The sequence below is a fragment of the Echinops telfairi genome, unplaced genomic scaffold (assembly GCF_000313985.2).
Source record: "Echinops telfairi isolate 266 unplaced genomic scaffold, ASM31398v2 ScPeMD7_7458;HRSCAF=8496, whole genome shotgun sequence".
Lineage (NCBI taxonomy): Eukaryota > Metazoa > Chordata > Mammalia > Afrosoricida > Tenrecidae > Echinops > Echinops telfairi.
The window spans coordinates 15915100-15941128 of NW_022111358.1; the positions used below are offsets into that span (position 1 = coordinate 15915100).

The following is a 26029-nucleotide window of genomic DNA, read 5'->3' on the forward strand; positions in this document are numbered from 1 at the left end:
CCGCTCTGTTCCCTTGCTGTTCTGTTGCACCCCCTAGTGTTTTGCTTCGGTGTGGCGGGATCAGATTGGGCACAATTCCCACACTGTGTCTCTGGTGTTGTCCCCTGTAGGGCTATGGGTCAGTGAGCGACGTTGTGTCTCATAGTGGGGCTGGCCATGTGGTCCTCTCTGTTGACTGGCTGATAAATTATAAATTATTACTTACATGGATGATATTCTTCATGTCATTCCATAACTCATCTGATCTGTCATTAGTGTTCACTCTGTCAAATCTGTTCATAAGATAGTATCTAAGTTCAGGTGGAATATACTCAAATCATATTTTGGCTTTTGTGGACTTGTTTCAATTTTCTTCACCTTCAGCTTGAACTTGGGCATGAGCAATTGATGGTCTCTTCCCAAGTTGGCCCCTGGCTTTGTTCTGACTGATGATATTGAACTTACTCCTTTTCTTTTGCCACAAATGTAGTCAATTTTATACCTTTGGATTCCATCCATGTATTCTTTGCATTTCTTTAGCTACAAGTCAGATATTAACTATGTATTAATGCATCCCATACTATATATATATATATGTATGTATATATATATATATACACACACACACTAATTTTATGATCTCTCAGGAATTTCATTTTAAAGTACATTTTAAAAGTATTCAAAATATGCAACCAGTGACATCAGAATCTAGCAGTAACAAGATGCTAACACCTTTTACTGATGTATTTGTAACACAACACTGCTCCTATGGCACGCTGATGGGATGAAAGGAGCCCTGGCCGTGCTGTGCATTAGGCGCTTGCTACCTGCACGGCTGGCAGTTTAAACCCACCAGCTGCTCTGGGGGAGACCAATGAATCGAGCTGCAAGTAAGGCTCTACAGGCTCGGAAACGCGGAGTCACATTAGACTCGATGGCAATGGGTTTTGGTAGGACAGGATGAAAACCACGGTGTCTTTTTCAGCCACTAGAGGGCTAGGCTGGACTGAAGGACATCTGTGGTTTCCTAAGCTGTTAATAGAAAAACCAGTTCATGTCAAGTTGATTCAGATGCATGGCACTCCCCGTGAGTCCGAGTAAGAGCATTCCCCACAGCGCTTTCCGCGTGTGGCTCCAGAACAAAGGCCCTGTTTTCCCCAGCGTTGTTACAGAAACGCCAGCCGACCTGAGGGTTGTGCTTTTTGGATTCAGCTTATTTCCCAGGATACTTATGCTTTCAGATATCCTAAGAAATCAAATTCAAATCCAAAATAGCTTAGTTTTATAATGTGAATTGCCTTCAAAGATTAATGTATAAAGGCATATTTGCCTAACCCAGAGTGGAAATGCCAACTGCTTGAATATGGCAGTCTTAGTGATAGCTAGCTTTTTTAATTATTAGAATTATTGAAAATTGTCATTCAGAAAACATCCACCTATATATTTTTATATGACTACAATTCTGTCCAGTATTTCAAGGGTTTTTTTTATGTACAAAATTTTGTGCTGTAATGGCATGTGATGTAATAAGAAAATGCATAAATCTAATATATGTGTAAGAGTATAAATATAAAGAGAAATTGATGCATTATGGTGCTGGCAAAGACTATTGAAAGCACCGTGGACTGCCACAAGAACAAACAAATCGGTCTTAGACAAAGCATAGCCGTAATGGGCCTTAGAAGCAAGGATGGTGAGCCTTTGTCGCTCGTACGTTGGACACACATTATCGGAGAGACTGGCCCCGGAAGTGGTAACATAGAAGATAAGCACAGAAGAGGAAGAACCCCAAGGAGATGGATTGATATGGTGACCCCATGCAGCACCTGGCTGAAACGTAGCCAACACGAACGTGGCATAGGCTGCTCGCATTTTGTCTCGTCGCGTGTCTGCTTGCCGTGTGTTGCAGCCGACTCCATGACACCTCACACAGAAACAACAATCTTTCCGAACATCCGACATTGAAAGAAGCCAAGAGTGAATGATGCAGAAACAGGGAAACGTGTCAAGGATTGTTTCCGATGTGTAGGCTAATTCACCTTCAAAGATGAAGAAATGTATGATGTGATTTTTTTTTAATTAGTGCACTCAGTGTTTTAAAACTTCCATAACAAGGGACAGTTGTCATCTAATCAATATCAATATAGTAAAATTAAAATGGCATACCACAGTGAGGCGCACACACCTTAGAGAGCCGCCATTTGAGATGACTAGGGCAGCATTTCACCAAGGACAGACTTTTGAAGGGTCCAGGAAGGAGGGTGGGGCAAATAGGAAGCACAGGGGGAAGCAGGGTAAGAGAGATTACATTGAAGGAACTTCGTGAATGAGATGAAACAATGTGTATGAATTACTGAATGCACAATGCATGATAGCTTTGTAAGCCTTAACCCAGTTCACAAAAGTTTTCAAAAATAATGTTACAATTGGCTACGAATGAAAAGCTTAAGGAAATTCAGGGTAAAAAGCTATGGGCTACTGAGGTAGAGCACTGACTGTTACTTACTACCACCTTTGTTACCTTTGGCTGGTTACTTAACATCTGAGGTTTTGTCTCCTCCATTTGTCAGAGATTGTTTAATCCCTCATGATGACATGAGGCGATCGATGTAAAGCACCCTTGGTGATGTCTGGAACATCGTGGGTGCACCATAAGTGTAAACTCTGTTGATTGCAGACAGTCTCACTGCCAACTCATCGTGTTCCCTAGAGGGCAGGGTAGAACTGCCGAGATTGTAACTATTTATGGGAGTAGAAAGCCCAGTCTTTGTCCCGCAGAGTAACTATTTATGGGAGTAGAAAGCCCAGTCTTTGTCCCGCAGAGTAACTATTTATGGAAGTAGAAAGCCCAGTGTTTGTCCCGCAGAGTGGTGGTTTCGAACTGCTGACCTTGAGGATCGCAGCCGACCATGTAACCACTACACCACCAGGGCTCCTCTTAATGTAAAGGTATGATGTTATAATTGGTCCTCATTCATTTTGGAGAGACTTTTTCTGAAAAGAATAAATTCAGCCTGTTACTATGACTGCATCTGTAAGTATTCAATGTTGTCGTTGTACCCTAACTACAAACAGAATATTTGAAAAAACAAAAATATTTCTTTAGTTATAATAAAAGTAGCCAACATTTATGATTGCTTTCTTTATGCCAGTACTAGTTTAAGTACTTTGGCATATTAACTCACTCCTCACCAACATTATATATTAGGTAATACCATTATTATCGCAACGTTAGTGGGATATGAAAATCGAGTGACAATTATTAAGTTTACATATAGATATTACCTGGTGGAGCTGGGCCCCCAAAGCAGACAGGTTGGCTCTGAAATCCAATTTTTACACTTGATCTTAGCCAAAAAGCTGAGAAGTGATGGAATCCAATTTTTAACCACTTAAATGATCAAAACATTTTTGGATGTATTTCCACGAATGCATTGTTTGCTAAGATTACTACATAGGAATAGTTGGAGAGTATCTTACTTTATCCTTAAAAATACATTCCCCTCCAAATGGATGCTGTTGTTAACATGATTGAAATAATTATTTTGGAATCTCAAATAGTTTTTGACAGAGTCAATGGTTTCAGTGTGAATGCATGGTTTTAGATGCTAAAGAAATGATAAAAGTAGATCTTTAAAAATGGCCTCATTACTATGTTTTCAGATTTTGAAAATAGCGCACCGTGGAACCGATACTGCGGTAACCACAGTTTGATGGTGCTCACAGAGCCCGGCTTGTGGGCTTTCTCTTGCCGGGTTGACGGAGGAGGCGTGCCTTGAGCACTGGCGGTTGGTTTGGGTTGGTGACTTGCCTGTGCTTGACTTTGTTCCAGCTGTGCTCCAGTGCTGCTCCCCTTCGACCCACATGGATGCTCTAAGTAGTTGTGTCTCGCCCACTGCCTCTTCCTACGCACACTGCAACTACTTCCAGGTGAGAGTCTTGGAACAATGGCCAGTGTTACTAACCCGACAGAATTTCGAAGTGGAAATTTTATGCTAATGACTTAGAAGTAAGTTATAGATTATGGGCTCGGTTTTCTCATTTCTGGAAAAGGAGCTGATAGGTGTCTATAAGGGTTTGTCCAGGCCTGAACTGGCCAATGCAGTAGCTATTAACCGCATGGTTATTTAAAGTTGAATTTGTCCAAATTAAATAAAACTCAAAACCAGTTCCTCGGTCATACTAACTACTTTTCAAGAGTCGCTATGACTACCAAATCGTACAGCACCAATATCATTTCTCTCAATGCTGGAAATTATTTTGAGCATGCTGTTAGAGGCTCTTCCTTGGTGAAATGAATGCTAATAAACTTGAAAAGTGCGCCGTCACCAGATGAGAGAGCCGCCAAGTGAGCGAGTCTGCCAATGTGGGAGTGTGTCAGGAAGCCCATTCTGACTCTTAGTGCCCCTACATATAGGATGAAGAGATGGTTAAACCTTTTTTTATTTTTTAAAGAGAAAAATTATGTAAAAATTGTCAAACTAAATAGTGGTCCCCATCAGCCTTAACCCTCATATTATAAATAGTAGTCTTAAAATCCCTTGTCATTAGTTATTAGTAAATGCTTTGATTTAAATATTTTATACTGCTATTTCTAGGATAAGATTAAATTCCGTGCTTTTTTTCATGTTATAATTCCTCGGAGATTAAAATTATGCAATTTGGATATCATCTAGCTGGGATCGCGTCAGTTCTTCAGGGAATTATTTATTTGTAACCTTAGAGTTCTCAAAAAGAACATTCCTTCGCTTGGAGAAAATCTGTATTGGGAGTCGTTTTCATTTTGGGTTTCTAGTGGAGATCAAAGTGTACAAATGCCCCCTGACTGAGGACACATTGCAGTTATGATGAACTGTTGGGACTGTGGATTAAGTGTTGGACCATTCACTGCAAAGTTGGTAGTTCAAACCCACTAGCTGCTCCAAAGGAAGAAAGCCTCTTTGCTCCTTTAAAGATTTATAGGATCAGAAACCCTATATGTAAGGGACACTCTGAGTCAGAAGAGTCAGTGTTGACTCAGTGACAGAGATTTGGTTTAGTTTGATGTGGACTTAACATCTGTCTATTCTTTTGGTACATCTTATCACCTTTAGTACTGTGTACTACATACAATGTTGCAGTGTATAATTTGATGATGTTATTCTCATGTCAATCCTCACGGTCAAAGATCGGATTTATACAGATACTGATAATAAAAGGCTACTACAATATGGGGCAAAGGAGCTTTCTGACTTAGATCAGAACCAACCATGGTTCTGATGGAGACAGGCCACCACCCCCAAGGAGGAAACTTTGTTTTCAGTTGATGGGTTGTGCACGTCAGGTGACAGTGGAGAGTTATTATGGCCAAGTTGGCACATTAGCCAGCCAGAGAGGAGAAGAACATAGACTCAGATGAAGGCGTTTCCTCAGACATTTTTAATGTCAGGCTATCACAAAGCATAAGGTAGCTCAAACTCTGCCGCTGAGTCCGTTCCAACTCATAGCGCGCTTACAGGGCAGGGTGGGGCTCCAAGGCTGTGAATCTTTACAAGAGTAAAAAGCCTCTTCTTTCTCCCATGGAGTGTCTGTCTGTCTGGTGGGCTCAAAAGACTGACCTCGCGGTTAGCATCCCAACCTGTAGTCCACTGTGCCACCAGGGCTCTGAATGCAAAACCAAGATCTGCTCTGCAAGCCTTAACCCGATTCACAAAGGTGCACCACCGGGGTACCCCAGCTCAGAGCGACTTGCTCCATGCGCGCCTAGCGGGAACAATGCGTACTAGGAAAGCTCTGCCCCACCGAAGCACACGTCCGTTTTGGGGGGGGTTGTACCCCCTTGTAAAGTACTAAAATAGGGGGTGGATCTTTGAGTTACCATTCTGAAAATAAATGCAATGAGCTCAGTTGGACTGTGAGTGAGTAGGTGAATGGTTAGTGTAGTGTAATGGTGAAGAGCAGTCTGGCAAAGTTAGATTTGAAACCTGACTCTGCCAGTTGATTTCAGTGTAACTTTGGGAAACTTGTAAAACTTCTCTGAACCTCAGTTTCATGATTTGGAAATGGAGAGCATCGCATTCCACTGGGCTCTAGTGAGAGTTAAATCATAGCCCTTCACACGTCCTTGACACATAGTAAAAGCTCAATCGTGTGTCAAGTGTGGGGGTACCTTGGTGCTGGCACCAGTTGAGGCTGCCTTCTCTGGCCTCTGGATGGCCTCGACACATCTTTGCTGTCCTTTTGGCAACCCCGATACGTTTTTCTTTCATCAAAACTCTCCTGTGCTTGTATAACCTGAGATAATAAAAATTTATTACCTAGTCTGTGCAAAGCTCTGCATTTGGCACCCAAAACTCATCACGTATTTTATTTAATCATGATTCTTCTGTGTTTTATGTTCACAGTTTGAGATCACTCATCAATAAACATTTATTGAATGCCCACTCTGCAAAACACTATGCATAGAGACTCACGTGGATCTAAATCTACAAATGACAGCCGTCTTAATCTATCCTCTTATTATTAAAAGTACACAATTGCAGGAGCCACAGGACATCCAATAGTCCATCCATTTTTTCCAGATCATTTGGGACTCAATATCAAAACCTCCCCCTGAATCTGTAGAAGGATTGGCAGACTTGTGAACATCCTGTATTTGAAATTTTCTGACTGATGCTCACATACCCAAGACAGTATATGACATCTGCAAGTCATGGCTTTTTATCTATCAACCTTTATGAAGAATTTGGTATATAAATATTCTTTTTAAAAAGGTTTTAATGTGATTTTGGTGAGAGTTTATATATCTGGTCATCGTTTTTGGATTTTACGACGTTATTGATATATCAATGCTCCCATTAGCTTGCCCTGCACCCACTTTTTCTCCCTCCCCCTTTGTTGGGTCCTATCTAACCTGTCTACCCTCGGCCCTGTTACTTCACATCCTCTCCTGTTCCCTCCCATCCCTGGTAACCATCTAAGTCTTTCTCCTGGTATGATAACCTGTATCTTAGTTTTTAAAATGTAGCAGGGGTTTCGTATAATATTTATCCTTTTGTGATTGACTAACTTCACTCAATATAATGACCTCCAAATCCATCCATATCATGAGGTGTCTCACAGTTTCATCATCATTATTTAGTGACTGATGCATAGTATTCCCTTGTGCGTGTGTATTAATGTTTATCCTTTTTTCACTGATGGGCATTTTGATTGCTTTCATCTTCTTGCTACTGGCATGTAAACATTCTTATCAGCAAATAGGTATTTGAGTACCACAGCTTTGTGGTTTTGTATACTTCTAAGAAGTATTGGTCCATTCCAATATTAAACTTAGCATAGTGGTTGGCATGTAATAGTTGCTAAGTAGATGTTAACAATAAAAAAATAGATTGGCATTCAGGTTGATTGTTGTTTTTTTTTAAGTGGGCTTTAAGTTTAATCTATTTAAGTTTAGAATTCTTCAGCCTAAACATTGTTACTTTGTGCTTTAATCTCATATTTGATTTTCTATCCAAACAGTCCTATTTTCTCTTTTCCCAGAATCCTCCAATGCAATCCTCCTATCCAGTTGAATTTCTGCCTTCTAACTGGTCTTGCAGTGCTACTGATGAAAATAAAAAGACAGAAGTAAACCTAGAGGCTGTCTTTCAGATAGTAGATGAGTTGCATTCCTCCCCTAAGTTGGAGATGGTAAAGGTGGAGCCCGTTGAGAACCAGTGTCCCACGTCTCAGTCTAACAGAGGCCAGCACCTCCTAGCTAACTCAAACAGCAGCCACCCGTCTTCTGCAAGTCAGGCCAGCCAGCTGGAGCCACTTACTCCTGTCGGCTCAGATATTACGTCGTTTGTGGTCGGAACAGAACAAGCAATTACCTGCTCTCTGCCACAGTCACCTGAGTATATCTATACCATCCACACAGCTCAGCCTGTTGAAAACACCACAGTGCAGGAGTCTGCAGCCATCCAGCAAGCCCATGTCAAACTGAAAGATCAACTAAGTCATCACACCTCTCCATCTTCAGTAGTATTTGTGCAAGAAGGTCTACCATTCAGCACACACCAGGTAAGGGGACAAAGAAACAATCGAATAAGGCTAAAAGTAGTTCATCCTTCTTGCTAAAGACTTTGAGCAACCAGTTCATCTAGATTTTGTCGGTGCCTCACACCAGCTCACCGTGCTTTCCGGATGGATCATGTCTTAGTGGTTATGCACAAGAGGTTCAGGAAGGTGTCCCTGAATCCCTAGGCATCCGCTCTCTGGGTTAAGGTCTGACTGACTTATTTTCATGTTAAAAGCATCTGCCTTCTTGTTTGGGTGGATTTAAGTGAACCTGACTGATATCTACTATCCAGAAGGGGAGAGAGATATCAGTTGTGACCTGAAAGTCAGGAGATGGCTTTTCGTAGCTTCTCTTTTAACATATCAATGAACTCTAATATAATCTGTAAACATGCTGTAGAATTTTCTTACCAACAGCAAATTCCTGAAACAGCACTCTGAGTGTAGTTTGAGAAAGTAGAAGCTAATTCTTTTATTACTGCTGGACTCTGACCAGAAAAAGAATCAATTTTTATTAAAAACAGTTAGTAAAAGTGATTCATCAGAAAGTACATCCAAATTAAAAACATTTTTTGTGAACTCAGCAACTAAGTGATTTTTTCCCCCTACTTTTATTTTTTTCTTGCTTTTAGGCCTCTCCCGTCCCCTTGTTCAATTTGGATTGGTTGGTTTTTTTTTTTGCTAACAGGACTGAAAATCTATTCTGCCTTTGAGATTTCCAGTGTAGGTTTTGCAGGCATTTTTCGGTCTAATTTTAGATTCGAATGTTTCAAGGTTTCCCACCGTGTTTTTTGAGGCCTAGTATTAAGACCCCGTATGTGATGTGTTAAGATATGGTGTAAAGTTGAAGATATGCTTGTGGAAAGAACCCCTGATTTGTCTTCACTCATTCAGAGTTACACCCAAGGGTTAGAGTTCATACTTTTAAAGGATACTACTTCTGCATGTTTTTATTTCCTTTCATAAATTTTTTTTTTTGACACTACAATTCTCGAAAGCTGTTTTGGGGTTCATTTCATTATATGGGGGGTTTGCAATTAAATTCTTAAGGACAAAATATTCTGTAATAATGTTTGTCACCTTGACCATTGACTCGGGATTTGTCATTTCAAAGAAAACTAGCCTGAAAGCTTCAAGAAAGGAACTCCTGGATCCCAAGTCGGGTGGATCCGGTTGTAAAGGGCCAAGAGGATTCATCATTTTGAGGCCCTCGTTAAGCCCCAGGGTTTGAAGTTAGGAGAGTAGAGTGCCTCTGCTCCATTGACACTGACCACAGGGCCTTTTGTCTGGTGCTTCATTCACACTGACAAGAGGGAGAGGCTGAAGGGAAGGGTGGCAGGGTGGAGAGTGAGAACCAGTTATAAGCAAAACACTGTGGTAAAACAAAAAGTGAATGAAAAGTACAGCTCACTAGCTGCATGGAACATCTCTGATCAGAAGGAAATGTTTTAGACCCACATACATTTCAGTGGTTTGTATGTAGGGAAATGTACATCTACTATCAAATATGCAGGTAACGCAATAGAATCAAAGGTAGTAGCATTCATAAGGATGGTAAACCATACAAGCACGTGTGCTGAGGTTCTATGTAGAAATTCTCTGATGAAGTATCTTTTGAAAGATTATTTTGGCGAAATCTGAGAATAATGAATGGGTTTAATGTTTTAGGTGGATGCCAGTATAAAATGCCAGACCAACCCCTCAGAAAATATCTTGCCTTCAGAACAGATGGGATTCCTTATATCAGATATGGGGTCTGCTAGCAAACCTAGTAAAGACGCAAGTTTATCCACTCCAGCCAGATGCAGAGAGCGAAGAAGCAACTCACAGCCAGGAAAGTCCCCTGGTAAGGATTATTCTCCTGTAGACGGCTGTTCCAAGTAGAGCCCAGGTGTAGACGTAATGTCGGAACGAGAATTTATCTGCGTCTTCATTTATTATACCCCGTTGTCTTAAACCCATCTCATGACTATTTTACTGAACTATCATTTAAACTATTTTTTCTCTCTTATCCTTTTAAAGTAGGCTATGGTTGCATATATGAGAATTCAAACTCTCGAAAAGGTAGTTAAGACTAAGAAAAGGCAAAGGAATTAGGGTTATTTTAAATTGGAGAAAGGCGTTCTGGTGGCATTGTGGTTACACATTGTACTACTACGCAAGGTTGGCAGTTCAAAACCACCAGCCACTCCAAGGCAGAAAGAGCATGCTCTCTACGCCGTGAAGAGTTCCTGTCTCAGAACCTACAGGGCAGTTCTCCCCGGTCCAGTGGGGCCACAATGGTCAGGAATTGACTGGGTGGCAGTGAGTGAGTTGGAGAGGGAATGATAAAGGGTGATTTACTGTCTTCAGATGCCAAAAACGTTGTAATTATGGATATACGTGTTCTCTTGCCAACATACCTCAGGACAAGAGGGGATGAGCTTAAATTCTGGCAAGGGAAAATTGGGATAGACATTAAAGACATTATCCTGAATACTACACTATAAAGCTGTTGGGAAGTCTGACTCTGTATCAGTGGAGTTATTTTCGTACGGTTTGTGAGAGCCAGTGGCATGGAAAAAAAGTGCTTCTTTTAGGCACATACAGATGTGGTTCTACTCCCTGGAAATGGGACAAAATTGTGTTGTTTGCTTTTGTTTTGTTCTTTAAAGAAAATAGTGAAATAAAATAAAGCTTTTTTTGAAATGATCCAAAGCAACAAAATCTTCAGTGGACAACATTAATGTCCTCAAGTTGCATGCATAGATCAGCTATTATATACAAGGTAGGCAGAATGATTCAGGCCAACCATTGTTTGTACTAAAGCTGTATTGTGTTTTTGGTGAAAGTGTACATAGCCAATTCATTTTCCACTGGACACTTGCCATTCGTGCTCAGTGGCGTTGGGCACGTTTTCACAGTGTCACCGTTCTCTTTAGCTGGTTGCTGCATCATCAGTACCCTACTTTCCCTGCCCCTTCACTATCTTGTCTTTGCTTTCCAGTAAAGGTTGACCGTTTAGTCTCATGCAGATGGTCTTCTTCGAGTACAGCACGTATCTAAGGGCAATATCCTGTACTGCGTGATTTCACTAAAAGAAGAACTCACAGAGATTTGGTCCAAGGTTTAGAGCATCTTGCGGTGATAGTCTCAGGGAGTTCACTTTTTAGCGTGATTAAGTTGGGAGTTTACAGAGCAAACTGGTTTTCCATTCCACAGTTGGTACACATTTTGTTTCATGACTGATTGCAGCCCCCACCACGTGGCAGCACTCGCTCCATTTCTTCCGTGTGTTTACCATTTTCACTCATCCCTCCCTCTTTATCCTTTCCTGCCTTCTCAGCATCATCCCTGGGTAAGTGCTGCTCATTTGTATTATGTTAAATTTTGGTGCATATCCCCCCCCACTCTATCCAGGGTCTCTGTTGTCATCCCTCAGACTGATCGGGAGGAGGGAAGTGTTGACATGTACAGAGTATTCCTATCTATATATGTCCTTTTGCTTTCTTGCCGTCGTGTTAAGAATTTGATTTTTGGTTCCTTTTCTCCCACTATAGTGGGTCATCTGTTGTGACCCCACATGCAACCATTTTAGCCTACGAAAACCTGAAAGATGTTGAGGCTGCCTGGGACCATTGCTCCCCCAAAGTAAACTCATTGTGCTGTGTTCAAAATGCTCTCTGGGCTCATGGGTTAAACTATCTTGATCACTGATCTTATTCACTAGGCTTATATTGTGTCTTTCTGCTGATTTTGTATGATCTAAAGCGATAACCAAAGATAAAGATTTCTCACACGGTTGATATGTAGAGAAAGCAATAGCATAGTATGAAGACAATCTCAGATGAGAAATAGTAGGAACTGTGTATCCATTTTTATGCCATACAACAAGCTTTTGTTTAAAGCAATAGTGTGATCGTTTTAAGATCAGGAAATGGGCTCGTAAAGGATACCTAATATCTTCATGGTCACACATGGATGTAGCGAATAGTCTACTCTAGGTTGCCTGAGCACCTCTTGTTTTCTTTTAATATTTAATTTCGCAAGTAGATAAATATTCTCCTTGTAATAACAATCCATTAGGCTAGAATTTCCCTTGACCACTACCTCTCTGTACTGTCTCCCTTACCTCTTCCCTAAAGATAGCTACATGTTCTCTCTGCATCATGGTTTTGGCACTGGCAAGTATTTTGGAATAAATACACAGGTTTTAAGGGAATTACTCTGGAGGACCCAGTCTGCGCTATGTATGCTTGCAAGTACTTGTCCCATGCGTTTGTGATTGAATCTGGACATGCTAGACAGTGGAACCACTGCAACAAGAGAAGCTACTGCGAATTCTGCAGGAGGCGCACCTCTGATGACGGCATACATGAAGCACCTCCAAAGGCATCAGTTGCGTGTAGGTGCCCTTGAGTCAGCACCGACCCCAACTACCCTGCAGGAACAGAATGAAACTCTGCCTGATCCTGTACCGTCTCTTGTACCCCATCGATCGGTGTTGAAGCCCACTGTTGCAACCACCATGTCCATCGATCTCCTTAACGGTCTTCTTTCTGGCTGACCTTCTGCTTTACCAAGCATGGTGCCCTTTGCCAGGGACTGGTCTTCCTTGGTAGCATGCCCACAGTATGTGAGGTGATGTCTTACCATCCTGGCTTCTCAGGAACATTCTAGCTGTCCTTTCTGAGAACATTCTGCTGTACTACGTCAAGGACACAGAGGCCAAGTTACTTCCGGAGAGCTTGCAGAGGGAAAGCATGCTGGGACTCAGAGCTCCTGCTTGGCAGGCAGAGGTGAGGCAGCGTTTGGAAAAGGCATATGCAGTGCAGTTAACATGCATACGCTCCTGCCTTTCCCAGAATGTTGGAAGTGAGAATTTGGAATTTCTTTCTTTTTTTTTCCTCTTCAAGATAAATTCAAAAGATTGATCGCATCAAGTGCTGCAGAGAAATAAATCAAAATAATACATGAATAACTTTTTAAATTTTCCACAAATTTATCATGGTATCTGTTCAACTGATCTAAGATATAAAGTCTGATCAATTTAAACTTCAATAACAACACAGCCCCAGAATAAGAATTTGGAATTTCTTCTTTAAGGAAATTAAACGATAACATTTAAGACTGGCAAACACCTGACTCAGCAGTGACAAAGCGAGACCAGGCACCACAAGCCAGCCCCTGCTCCCTCTGGTGGACAGAGTACTGGCAGCCCGGGACGGGCGGCAGAAGAGCAGAGACTTTTCTTCTGGAGAACCGGGAGGTGGCCTCGGAGAAGATCCTCACGTTAGCCTTTGGGATTTCTCCAGAGAAAATTGGTGGTGCACAAACATTTGATCATCATTACGCTAAACCCAACAGCTGACAAATCCTGTGTATGTTACAGTCTCCAACAGTTTTGGAAGGCTATGTCCTTACATTTAGAAGCATCGCTGAGGAATACACAGAAGGAGGGACCCAGCTGAAAACAGAGACTTAGTGTGAGAAAGGAAGTAACTTCAAAATCAACTCTTCCATTGAGTATGCTCAGCTATGGGGAGACATTGTATCCATATAAAAGAACAAGAAGTTTAGAAAAGCAACAATTATAGACTAAAAAGGAGCCCTTTGATATAAAAAAAATGATGTGAAGGTAAAGTTAAGTAACATCTCACAAATACAGAAAAAGACAACAATATAAAAAAATAGGAAAGGAAAACTATAGGGAGTTTAGCCCAGGACATCCTATAATATACCTGGCTGAAGAAAATACAGGGAAAGTGAAAAGGGAAGTAAGACTTTTATTTTTTAAATGAGAAGGAAACTTGCATTTCTTATCCTGGCAGACTTGATAATTGAGACCAATTTTCCCACTGAAAATAACAGAAAAGGAGAAACTATAAAAATAATGGTCTTCAAAAAAAAAAAAGGTCTTCAAAAGCTAATCAGAGTGAAGAATTACTAGGCCGAGTACCAGGAAAGAATGAAAATCTATACTGGGCATTTCTACTCTCTACCCTATAGCATCATTATGAGTCACAATGAACTCGGCAGCAATGAGTTTTCTCTGTCAAGGACCTGAAAGGCTGCAACCCAGGAGTTAGGATGAACTGGGGCAAAGCCAGCCTTTGTGCAGACTGCTGCCAGAATAGCCCCAAGCCTGGAACTGGATTAAAGTGATCCCTAATTTTTAGTAGCCTCAGGTACTAGATACACACAATTCTTTGAGGAGTATAGTAATATGCTAAGCCTCAAATTAGTTTTACAAGGAATTTATCAAGTACAGGGCTAGCACATCGTCAAAATAACCAGTTACACGAGGGAAGAAACACCACTGACAGCCAGTACGCACAACGAAGGAGGCTCAAACGTCTGGTTTTCAAGCAGACTGCACACCTGCGGTAATCAAAGCAGCCTGGTGCTGGTACAGTGACGGAAACAGACCAGTGGACTGCAACTGAGGGCCCAGAAATAAACACTCACATCTCGGGGCAACTGATTTTCGACAAGGGTTCTCAGTCCATTTGATGGGGCACAAAAAGCCTCGCTAATAATACATGAGACTGGGAAGGTTTGATTTCCACATGCAGGAAAATGAAACAAGGTGGAAACTACTCAAATGCCCATCAGTGGACGAGTGGATAAACAAGATGCAAAACACAGGTACAGTGGAATGCTACTCAGCCAGTGAACAAAATAAAGCTTTGATACATATCACCATGTGGATGGAGCTTGAAGACATCATGGTGAGTGAAATACGTTGATCATGACAAGGACAACTGTTACATGACTTCACTTCTATGAAAAGACTTGAGCAGGAACATGGTGGAGACCGGAGTTTACTAGTGGTTACCAGGGGAGCAGGGAGGGGAACGCTGTCCTGTTCATGGAGCACGGTAGCACCCGGACCTCAGACACTAATCCGTTCTAGAAGGAGCATCGAGATGCAATGCAGTCGAGTTCCAAATCAATTTTTCCCCTAAGAAAGAACTGAAACCGGATTAATCTGTTCTCGACCACCAAGTTTTTACCCTAATCTTGCCTTTTGATACAAAACATTCTCAGAAATTTCAAAGCAAATAAGTTCAGAGTTAAATAATATAATTTAAATAAGCACATTAAACAAGTTTTCACAACTACAGGATGGCCCATCCCTTGAGCTGGGTGAGGATCTGATCTGTGGACACGGCGGTGGGGAGGAGGGATGGAGAGAGAGTCATGGTTGGGAAGGGGAATCCCCTTCCATAAGATCAACTGGGAGCTGCTATTCAGGAGTTTTGTCCCTTCTCTGCCTTTTTCCACTAGGACCTGGCTGGCTTTGTTTGTTTTTTTTAAATCTGTCTAATGTGGTCTGCTGTTGGCGTTTCCTTAACTGTTTTCTAAAAGGGTTTACTCAATTATCATCAACAACATCAATAACAGTTAACCAGTTCCTTATGATGCTTATTTTCAAAAAACTTTCTAAGGGTCCATGTTTTTTATCTGAAAACAGTTGAAAAAGCCACAAAAACTAAGAAAATCATAGCAAAACACTTGGAACACAGCCAGAAAAGGTTTGAACAACGCATACTAACAATGCCAACTAACGAACGCCTAGTGACCGAAACACAAACTGCTTTCGTTTACACGTGCGTCTGGTCGGATTCCGAGGTTTTGTTCGAGCTCCGATGCAAAATTTTCTCGACATTTCGCCTCGAAATCCATTCAGGTCGAGTCCTGGTTCAGGTCGAGTCCTGGTGGAGTCGAGCACCACGGGTCTACTGTCCGGGGTTCTGGTTTATATAGTACTGGGGAAACTGCACAGATGTTTATTGTCATTGTCAGTTAGTAAAAATTCAATTGGCCCAAGTTGTGTGTTATAATTAAAACAATGATTTACAAAAAGGTTGCCTGCTGTGTCTGCTTATTTACAATCAAACACCTCATGGGATTTGGCTCCTTGGTTTGAAGCCTTAGGATCATGTTTTCATGGGACATGGCAGTTAATGGACCTAGCGATATGGGTTGTGCTTGTTACCTCCTAATTCAGCGTGCGGTGCCTGCGATCTTAAAAGCTTGCAAGTGACCTCCAAGGAACACCACCTGGACAACAGGAAGGAGGAGCGTTAGGAATATGAGAACGAAATGAAGTGTGTGGCTAATTGCCTCCATGAACAACTGCCTCCTTTTCGGAGACCAGAAAAACCAGATGATGTCTTGTTACTACTGAACGTTTTGATAAGTCTATAGAAGAATCCCGATCACGAGTAGAACAATGTCAAGCAGAATGTAAAATTCTTATTTAGTCCATACTTCTAAACCCACACGGGATGGAAGAACCCCTGAAACTATTGCCCTAAGATAATCATTAAATCTCAAACAAGAAATATCCCCGAAATCATAAAACCGAACAAGCAAAGTTTAGTTTAACTCTGAGAATGCCAGCATTAAGTACTCTGCTCTTTTAAATTGATGCATATGAGGTCATGGAGCCCTGCTGGTGTAGTGGCTAAGAGTTGGACTGCGATCCAAAAGGTCAGTAGTTCAATACATTTGTCAAATCTGCTGTTCCATTCCTGGAAACATTTTTCAAACATCTGTTTGGAGAGCTGATGGCTGGCTCATTTTTTTCTTCACCTCTTCTATACCATCAAATTGCTGTCATTTCATGTCCCTCTTCAGTCGTGGAAACAGAAAAGTCACATGGAGTGGGGTGAGGTAAGTCAGGTGCGTGGGGGCAAGAGAGACATGCTGTTTTTGTCAAAAGCTGGTGCACTGAGATGGCTGTGTGAGCCCGTGCATTGTGGTGGCAAAACCAGCCACAAATCAGGCCTTTCTTGTCGCATACTGTTACGCTATATTTTCAGAACTTCCAAATAGAGAACTTGATAAACAGACTGGCCTAATGGAACAAACTCCAAATGCACTGAGTCTGCAGTTCGGGAAGTTGACAGATGTCCAGAATGAGGCTTGTCATCATCGACATTTTTCCCTTTTTTGAATGAGAAAACCCCTCGTCCACTTGAGTTTTCCCCATAGTGCTGTTCTTGTAAGCTGTGTTCAACATCACGAGAGTTTCCGTGGCATTTTTTCCCCAGCAGGAAACAAAATTTCACAGCTGCACACTATTCTCTTAAATTAGCCATCACAAAAAACAAGGTTTGAATGAAACGGCTTTGACGAAAAATTCACTGGGACCAGAGAGAACCTTCCCAAGCAAAGGCACTGGATGCACCAACTCGCGCGAGTTGCTACGTGCTCGCCCATTCCAAAAAATGCATGCTAGGAAAGCTTCACCCTGCCCAGCGTGATCCCAATGCTTTGGGTACCCCTCATATATCTCAGACAATAATGGTGAAGAGACTCACCTTTCCCCCCCAAAGGTCAAAGACAAGACAAGGACGCCCACTTACACTACTTGTGTTTGACATTATACTGGAGGGCTTAGTCATTGCAGTAAGAGAAGAAAAAAAATCAAAGGCATAAATATTAGAAGTAAAATTTTGTATTTGCAGATGATATAAAATCCTAGGGGATTCATAAAACAACTTCTAAAACTAATAAATTATTTTAGCAAGGCTAAATTACAAAAATCAGTATTACCCTTGTAGATGAGCAGCACCCAATTGTAAAATGAGAAAAATGTAAAGCTCATAATAACACCAAAATAATAAAATGCCTAGGGTCAGCCAACCAAAAGATGCCCACAACCTTTACACTGAAAACTACCAGATATTGCTGAGAGAAAGTAAGAGGTAAGTGAGTGGGAAAAGGCATGCCATGTTCATAGACTGGAAGAACAAAAATTGTTCAAATAATATCTACAAATTGACCTACAAATTTAACATAATCCCAACCCAAATTCTGTGAGACTTAAAAAAAAAATTAGTAGAAGCTTTAAAAAGTTCGAAAAGAAATGCAAAGGACATAGAGTAGCCAAAACATATTTTTCCTTTGAAAAAAGGGTAAAAACTTTATTTTAGTATTGTTAATGGAATTTTCCCCCTTCTTTGTGAATAAAGGGCATTGATCATTTGGGGGGGCGGGGTGGGCACAGATTCCCATATTATGTAGCTATGCCAGCATCAATTACATTTCTATTTCTTTTTTTTTTTTTTAGCATTGCTCACCTCAGCCCCTCTTGGTGGTCCATGTGGAGGGAGACTTTAATGCTTCCCAACATTTCTATTTCTAACCTCAGTTTCTCTTGCTTTATCTGAATTTGTCATATTAGTCAGGCCCAAACCCTGCTCATAGCTGCGTTTGCCCCAACTAGGCGTTGAGAGTTCTTGTTTGAAAACTGAGATGATGAAGGAACATTGTGTATTTAAAAGATACAGACTGGCCCATTATGCTGTAACAGCTCAAGCACATGCTGTAAATTTATCAGTACTCTCCACCAGGTGTCTCTCGCGGATTTGCTCAAATATTTAAGTAACAGGAAAGGCAAATGCACTAAGTTCTTGTCTTGGTTAACCTCTTACAACAGGTTACTCTGGCTACGTCATCATTTTGGGCTAAATAGAAACCATCCTCCTCAAAACACCTCATTCCTAGTGTTATTTTAAACTTTTCCCTGTCATTGCGTTCTGAAGAACGGACTGGAAAATACGGAGGACTGAAGAGAAGGGGAGCAATGCCGCCAGATAAAGTTACGTTTAACCTTGCTTCCATCCGGCCCCTCCTCCATCCTGCAGGACCCAGACCTAGAGACACAGCTCCTAACTCAGTTGCTCGCACAATACAGCTGAGCAATCGTTCCTCAGGAAGTGGTGATACCATGCTCAAATGGAAGCACCTCCTTTACAGGGTCTCTGGTTTCAGTAGGGCCTTGGCTTTGCCCCGCCCCCCTTCCTGGTGAGCAGCGGTTATAGGGGTACTTTCTGTTGTTTCCCGTTACTTTCCCTTTCTGGATCAGTGTGGAGATGTGTGGTGGTCACTCCCACCAGAGCAGATTGGAGTTTGTCTCCGTGCTGCGATGCAGCCCCACCTTCTCTTCTCCTGTCCTGCAGTTATTACTGATTAACCAAGGACTGAATGGCTCACCCTTTCCTTACCACTCCATCTCATCATGCAGCCAGCCAGCCAATTCTGCGCCTTCAGATCCACCACTCCTACTTCCTGCCACTAGCTCTTGCCTCAGGTAGCCGAAGACAACATGACAGCTGCTTCAGTTCATGGTGGGGCTCTTTCCCGCCCTCCCTTCTTTCTTTGATGATCCCATTAGAAACCAGAGGTTCCTCATTCTACTGTGAGCTCTCCCTTTTATTCCTAAACCACCTATTCCAATGAATCTGGGCCATTGCACTGAATCCCACCATTCTGACACCAGAAGAGTGGATCATTTCTTTAAGAGTGTCAGCACAAAGCTGGTTTCCATGAGGCAGAGATGAAAGATGTGTGAAATGTCCAGTGTTTCCACACGTCGGTACTCTCTCATTTCCAACACTAACTCCTCTCCCTTCTTAGTTGTCTCGCTCTGGTCTTGGGTTGTGTAATTCAGTGCAGCATTTCCCAGAACATACTCATTGTCCTTACAGTGAGGTGGTTTATTAGAAACGTGTCAAAGTACAACTGCACTCTGGGATGACTCAGGACGAGGAACAGCGCAGGAGACAGGTCTTGAGTTTGCACATGCGACCGCTCTTCACTCCAGGGACCTTCAAGCCCCTCCCGACCGCCCTCTCGGGCGGGCCTCCTGGTTTCCAGCACCGGGTGCAATGATGGCTCTCTACCGCTGTGCCACCGCCTCTCGCTGCCTTCCATGTTCCAGCTCATCCCTTACGCGCTCCGTGACTTGCTCCAAGCCTAGCAGGGAGGCAAGAGTGACCAATACCTTGGTTCTGTTTGCCTTGTTTCTATGGTCTTGCTCTACGAAGATTCCACGCGCTTCTTTTGTATTGGTGGCAGGCTGTCTAGTCCCTAATAGCACTGGTAGGCTTCCGCTGCTGCTGCTTTTCATAGCCCCACCTCCCTCTCTGTGTGGGACTCACAAAGGCGATGGTTAAAGAGCCATGCTAGGTCGATGCTAAACAGCATCCGTTATCGTGGAGCTGGCAGTGAAAAGTGCAGGACCACCACTCGCCCATTGGAAGGACTCAAAGAAAAAGCAGACATGCTAAGTGCTGAGGATGTGGCACAGCTGGACGCTCATGAAAGAGCTCGTGCCACCCAGGGCGCTCCATGTGGCGCAGAGTGCAGCCGCCCCATCGGGCTTCTCGGCTGTAATCTTCACGGGAGCCGGTGGCCAGGCCTCGGTACTCCCCCAGTACCGCTGGCTGAGTTGGAACTGGCCGCGTTTCGGTTACCAGTTGGATGCCACTATGCATGCCAGCTGGGGCTTTATGACTACTGCTGCTTTGGGGGCAGCCTGGCAGTTTCCTAAAATGTTAAACAGATACCCGCCACACAGAGCAGCCCTCCCACGCTTAGGTAGTTACCCTAGACAAGCAAAAACACGTTCTCCACAGGAATACCTGAAATACAGAAATACTCGTCTTCAATGTATTTGTAATACACCCCCAAAACAAAGCAACCCCCCTTGGAAACAACCGTCAACAGGTGGATGGACAAACAGATGACAGTAAATCCACACACTAGAACACTGTTTAGTGATAAAAGGGAATATATTTTTTTTATTAAATCATTTTATTAGGGGCTCTCACAGCTCTTATAACATTCCATCTATCAGTTGTATCAAGCTAGTTGTACATATGTTGCCATCAACATTTTCTAGACATTTACTTTCTATTTGAGCCCTTGGTATCAGCTCCTCTTTTTTCCCCCTCCCTCCCCACCTTCCACCCTCGTGACCCCTTGAGAAATTGCAAATTATTATTGTTTTCATATCTTACACTGACCCTGTCTCCCTTCACCCACGTTTCTGTTGTTCATCCCTCTAGGGGGCATTATGCTTCCATCAATATACTCGGTCCCCTTCCACCCCTCCTCCCTCCACCTTCTCTCTGCCCTCCTGGTATTGATACTCCCAACTCTGTTCCTGAGGGGTTTGTTAGATGTGGATTCCGTGTGTCGTGAGCTTTTCTCTATACCAGTGCACATGCTCCGGGCTAGTCCTCAGTGAAAGGCAGGGCTGGGGTCATGATAATGGGGGGGTGAGGAAGCCTCAAAACCCAGAGGAATATTGTGTGTCTCATGAGTGCTGTACTGCGCCCTGGTTGACTCATCCCTTCCTTGTGACTCTTCTGTGAGGGGGTGCCCTGTTGTCCGTGGGAATATACTATTAATATACACTTCAAGTTGGATTGTTAGAACAGTTCAATTCACACCCCAAATTACTAGACCCTAGTGGTGGTGCATCGTTGGGTAAGCGCTAGGCTTCTGTTGCAGTGTTGGCAGTTCAAACCCACCAGCTGCTCCACGGGGAAAGACTGTCTGCTCCTGTGAAGTTTATAAAGTCTCCCAAACCACATGGGGCCACTGGGGCTCAGGACAGACTCTGGCCGCGGGTTTAGTCAGTTGAGGTTGTCCAACGCAGAACAGAGGAAAGGCAGAGGAAAGTCTTAGCAGCACAGCTGGAGACAGACCTTCGGTGGACAGTGACAGGGCACATGAAACACAGCTTTTGCATCGTAACGTGGAGGCTTGAGAGTATGTAACAGCTTACTCAACATCGCGTGTCTATTTGCTCTTCCGTTGCAATCCCCCCTCGACGGTCAATCCTCCTCGGTTTCCTTGACCTCATCCTTTCTACTTCCAGTGCCCAAGCCACCAGGAAGACTGTAGCGCAGCAGATCTGTTCTAGCCCCACAAGTGGGGTCCTCAGGCTCAGACCCACCTACTGGCTCCCAACAAGAAGCACCTGGTGGTTTCCTGGACTCAAAACCCTACCCTGGGTGGGTGGGTGGAGGGGAAGCTGCAGCGAGCGGCCAAAGCCCCATGGAGTTAGAATCAACTCCTCGGCAGTGGCTTTGGGTTTTCAGTTCTAACACGTCGATGTAATTCCCAGGTCCTCACCCCGATCACGTCTGTTGCTCTGAAAATACAGGTCATCGGGAGAATTGGCGCTAGTCCATAACAAGTCTCCCCAGGACGGGGATTAAGCTCGGCAAGTCCATGTGCTTGAGCAGGATGAGTGTTCCATACTTGAGCATGTTCCCACCTGGACTAAATAAAAGTTTAAAAAAGAAGAAGAAGGAAGTTCTCAGCAGAGTTGTATCCCCTTCCTTCTCCACTTGCACACACTACGCTAACCCAACCCGCGTTCACCTCCTCCTTTAGGGCTTTGGGGAGTGTCAAGAGACAGTGTGACTTTTGTCAACTTGTTCCTCTCTAATCCCTCGATCAGTTGACCTGTGGTCTGTAGTCTGACTTCCAGGGCATCACAGGCCACACTTTGGCTAGGGGTTGGACACCGATAACAAAGATGACCAGCATTCTGCCTGCCCTGTGTCCTAAGCACCTGCTGCTTGCTGATCCAGTCTGGTCGGTTTGTTAGAGCAGCACCTCACATCTAGACTCCAGATTCCCTACTAGCCAGGATATAGGTTAGGCTGCTATAGCAAGAAAAAGATACAAGAAAGACGTTTAATTTTGCTCTCATGCTAACATTTGACTAACAAAACAAAACAAAGAGCTACCATAGCAGTTTCCCTTCTGTCCGCCAGCTCTGGGCTGCATGGTTAAACACGGCTCTGGACTGCACCCCCACGATGGCCAGAGGCTCCCAGCGCTTTCCCTCCCTGCTAGGAGCCTCATCTTCACTGAGGCTCACATCTCTGTGACCAAAACTTGGCACATGGTCAAACTAGCTACCAGGAAGCTTGTAAATAGAATCTTTAGCTGAGGACTATTTGCCTATTTACAGCAGTTTTATGATGAAAAGAAAGGAAATACATATTAGAAGACAAATAGAAGTCTCTGGTACATAGACTAATAGAACATATTTACAAGGTAAAAATAGAATATTCTATTAATACATAACGGCTCCTACAGGTCAATAAGAAAAAGACGAAACCCTAAACGCACTGCTAGCAGGTCATTCTGAAATGAGTAACTCTATGAATGGGCTTTCGGAGAGGAGATCCAGAGGACCAGTAGCATATGAAAAGATCTTCAACTCCTCTAGGAATCAGCTTAGACTCAATCAGATTTTTCCACCTGATGTAATTGAGCTATTGAATTATATGAAATGTGAATTATTTGCCAATAAAACTGTTGGGGGAAAAGCCCATATAACAAGTGACAGCTATAAAAACATACCCAATAACAACAACAGAAAGATGTAGGGAAAAACGAACCGCTTACGCAGTATAATTGAAAAAATAAATTTGCATAGTCTTTTGGAAAATAATAGAACTTTATCTGTAAATAATGCAAGTGCTTCTACTCTTTGATTCTAACTAACTCCAGGTCTCTGCACATCTCATTGTAACACTGTGCCTTCTTGTTGCCCTTTGAAAATTTCTGTTCAGCAATTTTACTTCCCCTTTTTTTCCATTCGCATTAGCGCTATGATGAAGAGCAAGTTTCAGTGTCTTCTGACATCAACTTTGATCTTTTCTCTCTTTCCTGTCTTCTTAACGGCCTTTTGCTGACTTTCATGTATTCTGTGCTTGGCGCCAACCCACTGCTTCTCAGGCCTTCTGTCCTTCGTGCTCAGCGAGTAAATCTTTTTTGAGACGTCGTAGCATTTCAGATGGGATATGCTCAAGGTCATGCACGTGTTTTAATTTTCTTGAACGTCAACCAGAAGTCGTCACATATGAGCGACTGACGGTCTGTTCCTCGGTCAGCCTCTGGCCTGGTTTTAGCTGCTGAGATCGAACTGCTCCGTCGTCTCGCCCCACAGATGTAGCCCATTGGATTCCTGTGTATTCCCCCTGACGAAGTCCACATGTACAGTTAGGGCCCAACAGCAAAATGAAGGGCCTGGAAGCTGTAGCCATCATTTGGTCTACTCTGCTTTGAGAAGGCAGCTCTTCCTCAGTTGCAGGCAGCTGACAGACAGCTCTGACAGACAGCTACCTGGCCAAAAGACTGGAAGAGATCCCTCTTTGTACCAGCACCAAAGGAAGGTGACCCAACAGAAGGCAGAGATTATTAAACAATACCATTTGTCTTACGTGCAAAAAAAATTTTTGTAGATGGAAATTCAAAAACAGTTGCAGCAGTACATCAAAAGGGGCTGCCGGAAAGTCAAGCCCGAGTCAGAAGTGCCTGTGGCACAGGGCTTTCATTGCTGACCTCAGGTGGCTCCTGGCTGAAAGCAAAGAATGCCAGAACGGTGCTTCCCTGTGTTTTATTGACTATGGCATTAAACTTTTGTATCCTAACAAATTATGGTCAGCATTGTGAAATGGGAATTCCAGAACATTTCGTTTTCCTTATGCAGAAACTGTACATAGAGCAAGAGGCAGTCACTGAAGCAGAGGAAGGGGACACTGGGTTAAAGTCAGGGAAACTGTGCGTGAGAATTGTGTCCTTTCCCCATACTCTTTATTAAGAATCTGTTTGCTGAGCAAAGTCCAAGAAGCGGCTTTGTGGAAGAGGAATGAGACGTCAGGCTCAGAAGAAGACTCGTTAGCAGCCTGCGAATGGCAGATGGCACAACCTTGCTGAAAGCCAAGAGGGCGTGACGCGCTTACGAAGGAAGATCCAAGATTTCAGCCTTCAGGATGAATTGCCACTCAACATAAACAAAGCTAAAAGCCTCACCACTGGACCAATAGGTGACACGATTAACAGAGAAAAGGTTGAAGTTATCAAGGATTTTATCTTTCTCGGATCCACAATCAATGCTCGTGGAAGTAGCAGTTAAGAAATCAAAAGACAGACTAGACAGTAGTGCCTTTGGCAGATCTGCTGCACAAGAGCTCGTTAAAGTGTTGAAGAGCAAGGATGTCACTTGGATGACGAAGGTGCACCTGACCCAGCCATGGCATTTTCAGTCACCTCATATGCAGGTGAAAGTTAGACGGTGACTGAGGAAGACCAAAGAAGAATTGATGCCTTTGCGTTCTGGAGCTTGTGACGAGTATTGAAAGTATCATGGCCTTCAAGAAGAAGAAGCACATTTGTCTTGGAAGAAGTACAGTCTTAGAGGTGAGGATGGCAGGACTTCATCTCTTATACTTTGGACGTGTTACCGGGAGAGACTGGTCCCTGGAAAAGGACACCACACTTGATAAAGTGGAGCAAGGCCCTTGAAGAAAAGGATTGGCACAGTAGCTGCCACAGTGCGCTCACACATCATAACTTGATGGCACCTCACAGCACTCTTTGATTCAGTCCATCCACTTCTGGGGATCTCGCCTCCAGAGACAGGCATATTCCCCAGAGTACTGGGGAAGTCCGTTCACTAGTGTGCTGTTTATCATCACCAAAATCTAGAAAAAGCATAAATGCTTGACTATAAGGAAGTAGGTACATTATGAAAAATTGAGGCAATGAAATACTACGTAATTATTTAAGAAAATAAAGAGACTTGATAAGTTCTGACCTGGAAAGACAGAAAATGTCCACAGTATGTTAAGTGAATGAAATTATTGCACAATATCTCTAACACAAGCCCCTTTCTAGAAAGAAGAAAAGTCTATGCAATATAATTGTATTTAAAAGTCTGCAGTCGTGATAAAGCTGGAAAAGCCACATCTTCGAAGAATTGCAAGGATGGAGGGCTTTTATTTTACTTAATCTGTCCCTTTATATGTAACAAGGGGGCATAGGGACATTTTCACTATATGTTTGAATTATTAAAATATTGTTAATCGAAAAAATAGCATGACTAGAAAAACCTCAAATCATAGGAGCAAGAGCTTACAGGATGTATTTGTTTTAAATACCTTTGTTATGTCCCAGATATTAGCCTGGCTTTGGGGGCTTAAGTATGATGGACTCAAGTTAACTTTATCTCACACAAAAAATGATTCTCTAAGATTTCTGGAACTCAGCGAGGCTTTTAGTTTTGAGTTTCTCTTCTGCTTAATTCCAGATTTGTCCCCAGGGCACTTCCCAGAACGGTTCACTTCTGCTTGTCCCATGACATCATCCCAAGGCAGAATTTAGTCCCCTTTCTTGGATTCTTCCTCCCCCTCAAACAATCACC

At 42.9% G+C, this 26029-nt stretch overlaps 1 protein-coding gene across 1 annotated transcript in view; it reads left to right on the forward strand.

Moving 5' to 3' along the window:
* HSF5 (heat shock transcription factor 5) overlaps positions 1-26029 on the forward strand; it is a 61651-nt gene that overhangs the window by 25415 nt on the left and 10207 nt on the right. The window contains exons 5-7 of the mRNA XM_045299297.1: positions 3812-3909; positions 7501-8022; positions 9688-9865. Coding sequence (XP_045155232.1) covers positions 3812-3909; positions 7501-8022; positions 9688-9865 — 798 coding nt within the window. The remainder of the gene's footprint in view (positions 1-3811; positions 3910-7500; positions 8023-9687; positions 9866-26029) is intronic.